The sequence below is a fragment of the Cuculus canorus genome, chromosome 1 (genome assembly GCF_017976375.1).
Source record: "Cuculus canorus isolate bCucCan1 chromosome 1, bCucCan1.pri, whole genome shotgun sequence".
Lineage (NCBI taxonomy): Eukaryota > Metazoa > Chordata > Aves > Cuculiformes > Cuculidae > Cuculus > Cuculus canorus.
Genome location: NC_071401.1, coordinates 42756066 through 42768311, shown reverse-complemented (window position 1 = coordinate 42768311; position 12246 = coordinate 42756066). Strand labels below are relative to the sequence as shown.

Genomic DNA, 12246 nt, shown 5'->3' with positions numbered 1-12246 from the left:
AATTGGAACAAATTCACATCAGTCCCACCCAGTTTCACATTTATGTGAAGCTTAAGGCTTCACTCCTTTTTTTTTTTTCCTTAAGAAATTGTTTTGGTTTTCCTTGAAGCATCAATAAACTCAAATGATCCTTTTCTTTTCTGGTGAATTTGACTGGAAAGTCAAGTTAAGAGTAAAATGCGGAACTACCAGTCTCTGCTTTCATTATGAACATTTCACACAGCTATTGACATAATTACATATGATGAAGATCTTATGGCAAGACATGGGCCGTTAACCTTGATTCCCTGGCAGAACTCCCAGTTGAGTGATTATTTTCTGGCCACATAAATTTCCTTTTATTTTCTATCTGATAGTTGTTTCCTTCTCTTTTAGAAATGAACTGCTCTTATACACACTGTGGCAATGTTAACTGGTATCCTTCACCCTAAAGATAACTATGTTTAAGTGACTAACAAATCTCATTGTATGGTATAAAAGGACTTCTTCGGAGATGAAGGTTTTCAAGAGGTTGTGGTAGTAGACAATTCTGTGAATCTATCCTGTGAGAATTCAGAAAGATGACATTCTCCTTGGCCTCTTCTTCCTCTAGAGATAGTTAGATTTGAGAAGAGATGGTAATCTTTCATTCTTCTATTATCCCTTGAAACAAAGATAAAAACCAATTGTTTTATAAGTTGAAAGTCTTATACAGTCGTATCCTTAAAAAGATCTGTCAGATCTTCAAAAGCTTAGCCTTGAGTGGATCACTTCAAATTTTTGCCCTGTGGTGTTATGCTTTCTATGTTGCTTTTACTAGTGGATAACTTCACTACATAACTGACATAGGCTACTTTGTGGTTCACTGATGTTTTTCAGATATCTGTATAAAAAAGGAAAACAAGAAGTCTATGTTTCTAAGCTATCAAGAACACTGATGGCAAAAACTACTCAAAATTTAGAACCATAAAATGAGACTACAGTGAATTAAGAACTTACTGTGTGTGCAGAAAACTTATGTAAAATGACTAGAAGGTGAAGCAGGAAGTCAAAGCAGAAGTCAAAGGTTTAAGACAGGATGACTGCATAATGGCTGTTCTCAGCTCTTACTTATTCAAAAATACTACCCTTAAGACTGAAACTTTTTATGTAACTGTGTTGTTGAATTTGATACTGCTTTCCCCCCAACTGAGGCTTTTGGACTTCAGTAAAGCCTTTGACACAGTTTCTCACAGCATTCTGCTGCAGAAACTGTCAGCCTCTGGCCTGGACAGGCGCACACTCTCCTGGGTTGAAAACTGGTTGGATGGCCGGGCCCAGAGAGTGGTGGTCAATGGAGTTAACTCCAGCTGGAGGCCAGTCACAAGTGGAGTTCCTCAGGGCTCAGTACTGGGTCCAGCTCTGTTCAATGTCTTTATCAATGACCTGGATGAAGGCATCGAGTGCACCCTTAGCAAGTTTGCAGATGACACTAAGCTGGGAGGAAGTGTCGATCTGCTGGAGGGTAGGGAGGCTCTGCAAAGGGATCTGAACAGGCTGGACTGCTGGGCCGAGACCAATGGGATGAGGTTTAACAAGACCAAATGCCGGGTCCTGCACTTGGGGCACAACAACCCTATGCAGCGCTACAGACTGGGGGAAGAATGGCTGGAGAGCTGCACAGAAGAGAAGCACCTGGGGGTGCTGATTGACAGCCGACTGAACATGAGCCAGCAGTGTGCCCAGGTGGCCAAGAAGGCCAACGGCATCTTGGCTTGTATCAGAAATGGGGTCACCAGCAGGTCCAGGGAGGTTATTCTCCCTCTGTACTCAGCACTGGTGAGACCGCATCTCGAGTACTGTGTTCAGTTCTGGACCCCTCACCACAAGAAGGATGTTGAGGCTCTGGAGCGTGTCCAGAGAAGAGCAACAAAGCTGGTGAGGGGGCTGGAGAACAAGTCTTATGAGGAGCGGCTGAGAGAGCTGGGGTTGTTTAGCCTGGAGAAGAGGAGGCTGAGGGGAGACCTTATTACTCTCTACAACTACCTGAAAGGAGGTTGTGGAGAGGAGGGAGCTGGCCTCTTCTCCCGAGTGACAGGGGACAGGACTAGAGGGAATGGCCTGAAGCTCCGTCAGGGGAGGTTCAGGTTGGATATCAGAAAAAAATTCTTCACAGTAAGAGTCATTGGGTACTGGAACAGGCTGCCCAGGGAGGTGGTCGAGTCGCCTTCCCTGGAGGTGTTTAAGGAACGGGTGGATGAAGTACTTAGGGACATGGTTTAGGGAGTGTTAGGAATGGTTGGACTCGATGATCCAATGGGTCCTTTCCAACCTTGTGATTCTGTGATTCTGTGATTCTGTGATTCATTCCTCAAAAATCAATTTGTCATTAGAGGTTAAGTTTGTATAGAAAATTAAAGAAAGAGTTGGAATGATGGAATAAAGTTGGGTCTGGGAAAAAGGGAGGGATGGAGGAGGTGTTTTAATTTTAGTCTTTGTTTTTCACCATTCAACTTTATTTTAGTAGGCAATAAATTAAATTAATTGTCCCAAAATCAAGTCTTTTATCCATGACATTGCCTCATAAGTGCTCTCCCTGTCTTTATCTCAACCCATGAACTTCCCATCTTATTTTCTTCCCCCGTCCTGTTGAGGAGGAGTGTGAGAGTGTCTGGGTGGGCATCTGGTGGCTCACCAAGGTTAACTCACCAGAGTTAAAATGTGGTGAATTTTCAGCTAAGTATTTCTGGTGTCCCATGGAAAAGTTCAGAACCATCAGTAGTTTTGTCTTGTCAGTGTGCGGCTCTTCAGTGTGACTAAGTAGGCCAATTACCTTTATTAATGACATCAGTAACTAGCATTGTCCACCTTGCTTCTGTAGATCATCTCCTGCACTCATACGATGAAACAAGAAGAGGAGACTGTCTTGCACAGGAACATAAATGTTCGTTGTTCCACACAGGAAATGCAAGAGCTGGGTACTGGGTGCTTTGAGGCCTGAGTTCACTGATTTATTCCTAGGGTTGTGTGGAGTTGTGCCCATCACAGTCTGGCCATGTCTGGGAGAGTATTTTTCTGTTTCGAATACTTTACTGAGCAGCTAAACTTGAAAATCTTGGACACTGACAACAACCATGGCATGGGATGGGGATATCAGTTTCTGTCATTTTGTTCTTAGAAGAAATTATGGCAGAGGTTTAGGTGTGTCTTTGATTGAGTCTCAGAGCAGGAGGTTGGGTGTGCCAATAACTCATCTGTTAAAGAAATTTGCAGCGTGATTCTCAAATATATGGCTTGGACAAAGTAAAACTTGGCTACAAACCCACAACCCTTCTCATGGAACGAGACAAAATTTCTTTTCAGTGTAATTCATAATTTAGTAAGCACTACAGGATGCTCTGAGGGATTGTACCAGGATGAGATACGACATTTTGGTTTTTGTCCATCCCTGGGCACGTTCAAGACCAAGCTGCATAAGGCTATGAGCAACCTGATCCAGTGGAAAGTGTCCCTGCCCATGGCAGTTGGTTGGAACTGGATGATCTTTGAGGTCCCTTCCAACCCAAACCATTCTATGATTCTATGATTATGTCACACAATGTCCTTTCAGTTATAAATGCAGAGGGGATCAGTTTGGAAAGAATCTACTCTTGTGTTTATTGCTACTCTGATTTATAGATGACCCAAAAGCCAGAGCTATTCACTACATTCAGTCTTCAGACGAGCCCTCAAAAGGCAGAGTGCTGCTTTTAAGAAAGATGATTTTAGAGAACAAAAGGGGAAGTGAGCACTATGAAAATTTAGTTAAATGTAAATGTGTTAAATGGTACATGAACTACTCAGGTTTTCATGATTTATCAGTTTTAAACTTCAAAGGCTCTGGTTAGCTTGCATTTTTAAAACTAATGAGTTTATCACAGCCAGTGGGGAAAAATGGTTCAAGTATATCAGCTGTAAATTGGTACAAAGCACTAAAAGGGACATTAGCCTCTAATCAGATTCTAACAGTTCATTAAACCTCCCTTTCCTCGGTGGCACTTTGTCTTCCTCCCTCCTCCTGCCTGTGCCGCCTGCGCAAACCAGCTTTATCCCTTCGTCCAGGCGGGTAAGACCTCCTCAGGGACACCAAGCAACACCAGCTCATCCTTCTTTGTCTTCAAGCTAAACAGCCTAAGGGATGCTGGGTGATGGTCTGTTCCTGATCTTGCTGTAAAACTCAACTGTGCTGCCTATAAATCAAGAAGGGAGAGAGACCGCTCTACAGACCAGGCACTGGGGTAGCCAGGAATGCTAGTCTGACTCCTGCCCTTCCTCCACCCCAAACCACATCCAAACTGCTGGAGCTCGGTGGTGACCAAGGTCTGCTTCTGATAAGTAAGCAGTGCACTGTCCTTTCTGGGAAGAGGGATGTAATGCCTTGGAGCAATATCAGCCAGCTGTTTTGTGTCATCAGAGTTCTTAATCTTTCCCCACCTTATGCCACAAATGCTGAATCAAGGTGCGCAAAACAAATCACTGAGAAGACATAGGAAGAGTATTTTTTTGTCCCTGCTTCCTCTTGTTACAAGCCTGAAATGCAGTAGTAACACAGCAGCAGCGTAGGATGGACTAGAGCATCTCAACATAACTCATCTTCATTCACATGGGTTTGAATTTGGAGATGTTCTGCTGAAAATTACTTGTTTGATCTGAAGTTTTATAACTTAATAATTTAGAGCTTTTTATGTACGATCTAAGACAACTTTTGAAGGAAAAAAATAGAGATTCCATTTGCTTATCTGCTTTACCATCAAGTTCCTGCGTCAAATCCTGTAGTATCAAACCACATGTTCTGTAACACATGGGGTTCAAAGTGAGGGTGATGGGGATTGTAAGCAGGTCATTTGCTTTGCCTGTGGTACCATGTTGGAACGTGGGCGTATTTATTTGCCTACTTTTCAGCGTGTTATTGAAATTACAGTAAAATAAAGGAGGATACAAAAAGAGACCAGTTGTTGCAATATTTATATCCCTGAAAATGAAGGTCCTGTGATGAGCACATTAATTGGAACAAAGAAAATGTTTAGAGTTCTTTATGTTTTTAAAATGTATTCTGGAAGCTCCATTAGGACAGACTATTTTTCTTAAAATTGCCTTAAAGCAGCCATGAAAGAAACAGGGCTATGAACACATTCCTTATGAGTAAAAGCACCAGGCATTACTGAACAGATCTGCTGCCCGGGAAATACAGGGAAAGTGTTTTCTCCATTACAGTGCAGTTATTGAGGACTGTGAGGTAACAGTTATAGCGTTGGTGAGTTTCCAGTCATGAGTGTTACCTTCCAGACAGGGCTGCAGATAAAAAAATGGTTGTGAATGAATCACTTATAAGCAATCTGTGTTCCAGTTTAACTATTTGAAAAATAACTGTGACATCTTCGTATTTCTGTATTGCTAAGCAAGGTGTCTGAATTCGAAAGGTCATACTTTAGCTTGAGTGATAAAATGTCTTTTATTCTCTCTGTCTTGTCCAGTCTAAATGGCAGCCAAAGGGGCTTTCAAACATCAGCCTTGAGCCTTGGCTGGAACAGAAAACTGACTCAGGTTGAGGTAGTAGGGTTTGAACTGAAGGCACAAGAGGTTGTTTTACATGTCTTGATAAACTGTTCCAGCAACAGCAGGATGAGACATTCCTAGCTGGGATGTTGATTCAGGAGAGCACAGTTCTGCAGATCTCACTTCAGACTGAAGCTCTCACCATATATTGCGCATTACTACAAGGGCAATGCATGTTCTTAACATGCTGTTTTATCTCTTTTGTGCCCGAGTTGAGCGTGTGGAAGTTCTCATTGATAAATGGTGATAACTTCAGGAGACAATGAATGATGAAATCTGAGGCGTTGTTGACGGGTGCTAATTTATGGAGTGTTTGTATACAGGATTTCAGTATAACTTTTCTGGATTCAAGTGTATGCTTTCTCTACTTAATTCAGAAGTACAAATGTTTTAATTGAAATCATATATACCCAAGTATACTACCAAACCCCCGAAGCTATTTGACATCAGTGTTCTCTTTTCCAGTTGTAAAGCAAGGAATTTATATCTGTGCACCTGCATGTTTAATTTCAAATTATAAAATAGTAATTGGAGATAATTTTCCCTTGTTGCTTGCGAAGGCTTAGTTCTCTTTTAAGGATAACAGAAAGTATAATTTACTATTCTAACAGAGGTATTGACTTAGAAGCTACTCCTTGAAATTAATATTACATCTTTGTTAACTTCATTTCTGCTAAAAGAAACTTGCTTACTTCTACAGTATCGTAGAACTAAACCAGTGAGTTAAAGCTTTTTTTTTGTCATTTTTTTTTTTGTTAACCGTGTCCTTTTTTTGTCTTAGGACATCAGCGCCTTTGAGAACAGAATGTTAATGCTTGATGGGATGCCGGCAGTCAGAGTCAAAACAGAGCTGCTGGAATCTGAGCAAGGGGTAAGCAGAGGTTTCTGCGTGACCTCACTCTGTAGCACGCGAGTGACCCTTCCCAAGCTTCTTTTTGATTATCTGTCCCTCCCGTTGTATTGTTGTTTTTCTTTCTACATTTTTATTAATATCTGCCATTTTGGAGCTCATTTTCCTGTGAAATGTACTACTGAGCACCTGGTCTCCTCTGCTAGGACCACGGAACAAGAATCTGTGGAAAACTCCATGGAATTATCTGGGATAGCTGAGATGCTGTTGGTGTAGTTTTACAATAATAAATAAAGGTGCAGTTTAAAAAAAAAACAGGAAAGGATAATGGATTATGGTAAAGAAGCCAAATTCATATGCCTGAGAAGCTCAAACATCTTTGTTGTTCTGCCTTCTTGGGATATTTGCCTTACTGTGGTTGTTTTGTTGTTTATAAGTCCCACTCAATTTTCCATTTGTTCAAAAGTGCTCTCTTTCTGGTGGAATATGCGTGTTTATCCTTATGAGAAGAAAGCTAAAAGCTTTAGATGGTTAAAGCTGTTATCACAGAGGTTGCTGAATACAGGACAAAGATTTTGAATTTGATGGCAAACCAGCTTTTGGCATTGGAGTGTTAGATTTTAGGAGTGGAAGACTCAGGTTTTGGACTTGTTTAGGATATTTTCTTTACATATGTGGTAATAATTACATAGAAATTAATAATTAAATTATAGATTTAATATGAGGGCATTTGCATTTAATAGACTTCGTGTTACTGTCAATCTTTATTTCTGTGTGTGGGTCATAATATCCTAAACAATCCAAGCCATCTTACTGCTCTGAAGACAGATGCCTCCAACAAGCACAGAGCATCATAGAAGCAGCAGTGGTATTGCCATGCAGGGATGGGCTTTTTCCTCTGCTAGTTGACTTTTTTCCTTCCTGCTATTTTCTCAATTATTTAATTGAGAATTTAAGTGATAATGGAAAAGAGGGAATTAACTTTCAGGATGACTTAATTTGAAAGACTTGCAAGGAGAGATCAGTTATTCAGGATGTTCCTGAGACTTTAAGTTTGAGAGAAAAAAACTTGACATTTAATAGACTTCTTGCTCATCTCTCTGCCTTCTTAAGAGCAGGTACCCTCAGAAAATAGTCCAATGCAGTGCAGTTTAGTTGGACATAAAAGCTGGACTATTGTATGAGCCACGATGATGAAAAGGCAGATCCATTAGAGGTAACTTTTAATGCTTTCTGGTGGCTTTGCATTGTGTCTTTGCCTGAACATAAACCTTTCTCTATGTTGTTCAGAAGACAAATATTTTTATTGCTATTTGCCTTTGTCTAGTTTAAAATAAATTCTATGTGTGATGCATATTGCTGGGTCCTTTATGAAGAATAATTCCTGTAGCAAAGTGTGATTTGATTCTGGAAGACCTATTCGATGTCTTAGGAACTGGAAGGAAATGAACAGTTTATATAGTTTTTTAATCTCCTTTTTTTTAAAAAATAAAATTTTATGGACTTCTGTGTTAGCAGAACGTGATGTCACCTCTGTCCCAGTGACTGAACCGCTGGATAAAGAGCTTGGTTTGATTTGGGCTTTTATGCGCTTTGTTACTAATTAAGTAGTGTCTGGTCAAGAGTCTCTGGCACCTTTATGAGTCTACATTAGGGAACAATCAATAAGTACAAAATGAATTCTCCAGTTCACTAACAGAGGAGCTACCCATTAAGATGGCAATTTTCCAATAAACAGCTTAGATTCTAAAGAGAGAGGTGGTTGAAACAGATGTTTAGCACGTGCTTCAGAGACTGTTTTGAATATGTAGATGCTGGTAGACATAACAGGGACAAGTGTTTGAAGGGTGTGATTACTGAAGACAGCACATGGAACTATTTGGGAAGATGAATATCATAACTGGGAAGAACAGAGTGGGAATTAAAGTGTGATCCAAGTAGTATGAATTTGAAATTGTGATGTTTATTTGTGTTATTATGATACCTAAAGTCCCTGCAGTTGCATCTCCAATGCATCATATGGGTATGCAGGGAGACATGGTTTTTACTTTGAAAATTTGCAAACTAAGCAGCGTTTTGAGTCTTCTGAAGGTAGCAGCCAAAGCTTTATCCCTTAGGATGCTGAACACCAGACAAGACTACACAAACTTTTTCAAACCCTGTAGGAAGACAGCTGGAGTTCTGCTGTTCCTGCTTGTTATCTGTTGTTGGTTCTAGGTTTGCTGCAAGAGCAAAAGTGAGATGTGGTTTAAGGGTATCTAAAAGAAGGTTTCATCTGTGGTTAGAAGAGGGTTAGGCTCTGACGTGTTAGCTGACACGTGAAGGCTGTGTCAGCTGTGGAGGGGTGAAACCAACAGTATCTGTTGGTTTCAAGCAGGGTAGTGAGTGCAGAGCAATCAAACCAGAATGCTAAGCTGCCATTCCTTGTTAATGGGGCTTTGGAGGAGTTGGGAGAATACCCAATCTTTTGTCTGAGAAGGGCTACAGGAACACTTGAAATTATCTCTTGTTTAAGTCTGGGCCCGTATTTCGAATAAAGATCTTGATTTTAAAACTGATCATGGTAAAGAAGTTCCCCATCTATACTGGTAGTTACCCATTCTTCTTTTGAAAGCGTGCACCAGATTTTGTCTGAATCTGAATTTATCTAGCATCAGCTTGCAGCCCTGCGCAGTGGCAGCAGGCCCATGAGCAGAATTCCCTCATGGTGCTGTGTGATGATCTTACTTGGCCCTTTTGGGGCCAGGCTCTACAATGTATGGTGACGCAAGGGAGGTTGCTTCTCGAGTTGCTGTTGTTGTGTCGGAGGCCACCAGATGTAAAAGCTGAGCAGCTCGGTCTTGGCGGGTCCTCTGTTATTGCTGAGGGATGTCTACAAGGCAATTGGATATCTACAAATGCAAAGCTTTATTGAAATTAAGATTGAGTTAATTGTGTGTTTCAAAGATACACTCCTACTCCTTGTAGGGATACTAAACCCTTTTCCACAGGACACCTGAATACATCATCCAGAGGAGGTGTTGTCTCAGTATCTGTGCCTTGATTAGCTGTCACTTGTGTTGCATGACCACCAAGGTGGGATTCATAGGAAGGGTCTTGCTGGAGTAATGTGGACGTTGTTTGGCCTCCCCACTGCCCAGACTTATTAACTGTTGGCCTGAGCAGAGAGCAACCAGTAGAGGACAGTCTTATTTCCTATCTGGGCAGTTATGTGGGGGCAAGTGGCTCTTGGAAGTGCGGAAAACTGGCACTGGGTCAAATCCTGCTGAGGTGCCACTGTGCCTTGCTTCTGGTGTGTTCCTGTGGCATCCTGTGTGTTATGTGATGTAGGTGAAGCTTTTCTCAGGAGTTGCTTGGTGCCAGCACTGAATTACTGTTAAAGAGTGGGGGCAGGAAGGTACCTCTGTGATTCTGTGTTTGGCTCAAAGGCCCAGAAGAGCTGAGCTAAATGCTTATGTCCTTGCTTTGAGGAGGAATTGTAATGTTATGTATACAGTACTGTTGTGGTGGATTACTTAAGCAGATGACATGACCACAGTGTCTGAATCCATTTTAATGGCAGGATTTTAATTTCTTTAATAATTTGATGAGTTTAATGATTAAACAATGTGGTTTTATCCTAGGACTTTATTAAAAGCCTTTTTTCCCCCAAAATTTATGTGTCTCCTTATATCTGTGAACCAGCGACCCACCAATCTGTTGACTCAAACAGTGAAAATTACCACTGCTTATCAATCATGGTAGAATGAGTAGAAACCACTGCAGTAACATGACAACATAGGCATAGAAAGCTCAGAGTGGAGTAACATTCCCTTTCCTTTTACACCTATTCCACCAAAACAGAAACATAATAGGAGTTAAAACACAGCAACAAAAAATTATACAAACACCACCAGCTTTTAACATAAAGTTGGTTCTTCATTTACCTTCTGTGTCTGTGGTGAAATAGGTACCATCTGGCTGCTTGCTTTTCATTTATTTGAAATTCTTCTCCCCTGTATTGCTCTGGGTAACCTGGTCTTCACCTGGAGTTGTCTCTTAACTATGTGCAGTGATGGTAGTGAAAATCATCTACAATGCAGTTAAGAATCAGGACAGAGCAAATGTTTGAGCGAAGATGCTGTATTTGAATACCAAACCAGGCAATCAATCCATTGTATTTCTGTGTTGCTTTTGGTTTTCCTGTGGGAGTCCTCGGTCTTTTTTTTGCTTGGGAATCTAAGTATAATAACAGGTTTTTCTTTCCATCTGTGCATGACCTCCAGGATCTTGAATTTTCTTGTTAGGAGATGTTTTGTTTTGTTTCATGATTTTTCTGTCTCAAACCATGTTTGGGTATATCCACACCTGGGCAGATACCTCTGAAAATGTTTAAGTATTCTTCAATAGCTTCTCAGACCTGACGCCGTGTTACATATCTGGAGCAAGTGAAGGTAGATTTAAAATGCAGTACAGCACATGGAATAAGCAAACAAAGAACATGTAGTCCAGATGAAATTTTAGGGTAGTCCTAGGAGAATGAAACTGTGGGAGCTATTCCCACAACAAACCAGCCCAGTCTCCAGCTGAGGCTGATGGAGAGTTAGATCTGATGCCTGTATGTCAGCTGTGCCCCATGCACCGGTTCCTTTGAGCCTCTGACTAGAGGAAAGGTGGGCAGGACTCATGAGCTACGACCTGTGTCAGTGCAGGGAAGACAACAATCTGAGTTTAAAAGATGCTGAGTTTGAGCTAGATGATTGTGGGAGAATGGGACTTATGCAGCCAGTAAAGGATAAATCCCTTATCAGATAGACGTTACTGGACAAATTTGGAACAAAGAAGTATTTACAAGGGAAATTAATTTTCTCTTTGCTTTGGAAAAAGTTAAACCAGTTCTGCCTTGTTTTATCATCACCAATTTAGAATACTTTAATGATTTTTAGAAGGCCATCAGCATTAGCAAGAAGAGATGCTTATTTTTCCAGTGAACTACTGTCCTTAATTTTGCATGGGAGACTTAATGCAGACTATTGTTTGAAGCTTCAGTAAGATACAGTGCTGCTTTAATGACTTCATCACAAATGAAAAAAAGACATTACATAAAAGATATCGTATTGCCCTTTAACAAGGCTTCATTATTATCTCCCCTACTGTGGAACAGGAGCTAGCATTGCTAATAAATGGTTAGAATTACTTTAGAAATGTGAATTTGGTTATCATTTAATATCCTCCAGTGACCTACAGCTTTAGATCTTTGGGTCTGCAGTGCAACCTTTGTATGTCAGTAATCGGCTTCAGAGAAGAACATGAAGGTGTTTCCTTTCCATGTAGATGAAAGTGGGGTGCTTCAGCAGGACAAAAAAAAAAAAAAATCCATTCCTTGGTTGTGCCAGAAACTATTTTGGAAAGTAAACTAATGCTCCTTATTGTAAAAATGTGGAGAAGCTGCATTAATTCAAATGATAATGCAGTCTGGGCAGTGAATTTGTTAGCTGATGGCTACCATCAAGAAATTCAAATGCATAGCGTTGGCTGATTTCAGCGTGAAGTTAGAAAGTCTTGCTGGTCGTCGACAGGATGAGGCCCTGTTTCTAAAAGCTGGTAAATGTGTTCAACTTTCTCAGACACATGAGCTTACACTGTCTCAAGTATTTTCAGAGTTGTGCCTTAAGCTTTTTCTAAAAGGAAATATGAATGTGGAACTTACGTCTCACAGTTGATCCTCAAATATAGAGAATAATGAACTTCTAATTTTCATCAGCCCTTTTATTTCCAGATCTTCACTCTCATCCATTCCTGTGCCTGCATTTTGTCCCCTCAAATATTATTTGAAGATTATATATCTTATTCTGAATTCACTT

At 40.7% G+C, this 12246-nt stretch overlaps 1 protein-coding gene across 6 annotated transcripts in view; it reads left to right on the top strand.

The window, feature by feature from the left end:
* Positions 1 to 12246, top strand: part of KLF12 (KLF transcription factor 12) — a 243007-nt gene that overhangs the window by 83537 nt on the left and 147224 nt on the right. For all 6 annotated transcript variants that reach the window (XM_054062957.1, XM_054062941.1, XM_054062948.1 and 3 more), the window contains exon 3: positions 6335 to 6424. In XM_054062957.1, coding sequence (XP_053918932.1) covers positions 6335 to 6424 — 90 coding nt within the window. The remainder of the gene's footprint in view (positions 1 to 6334; positions 6425 to 12246) is intronic.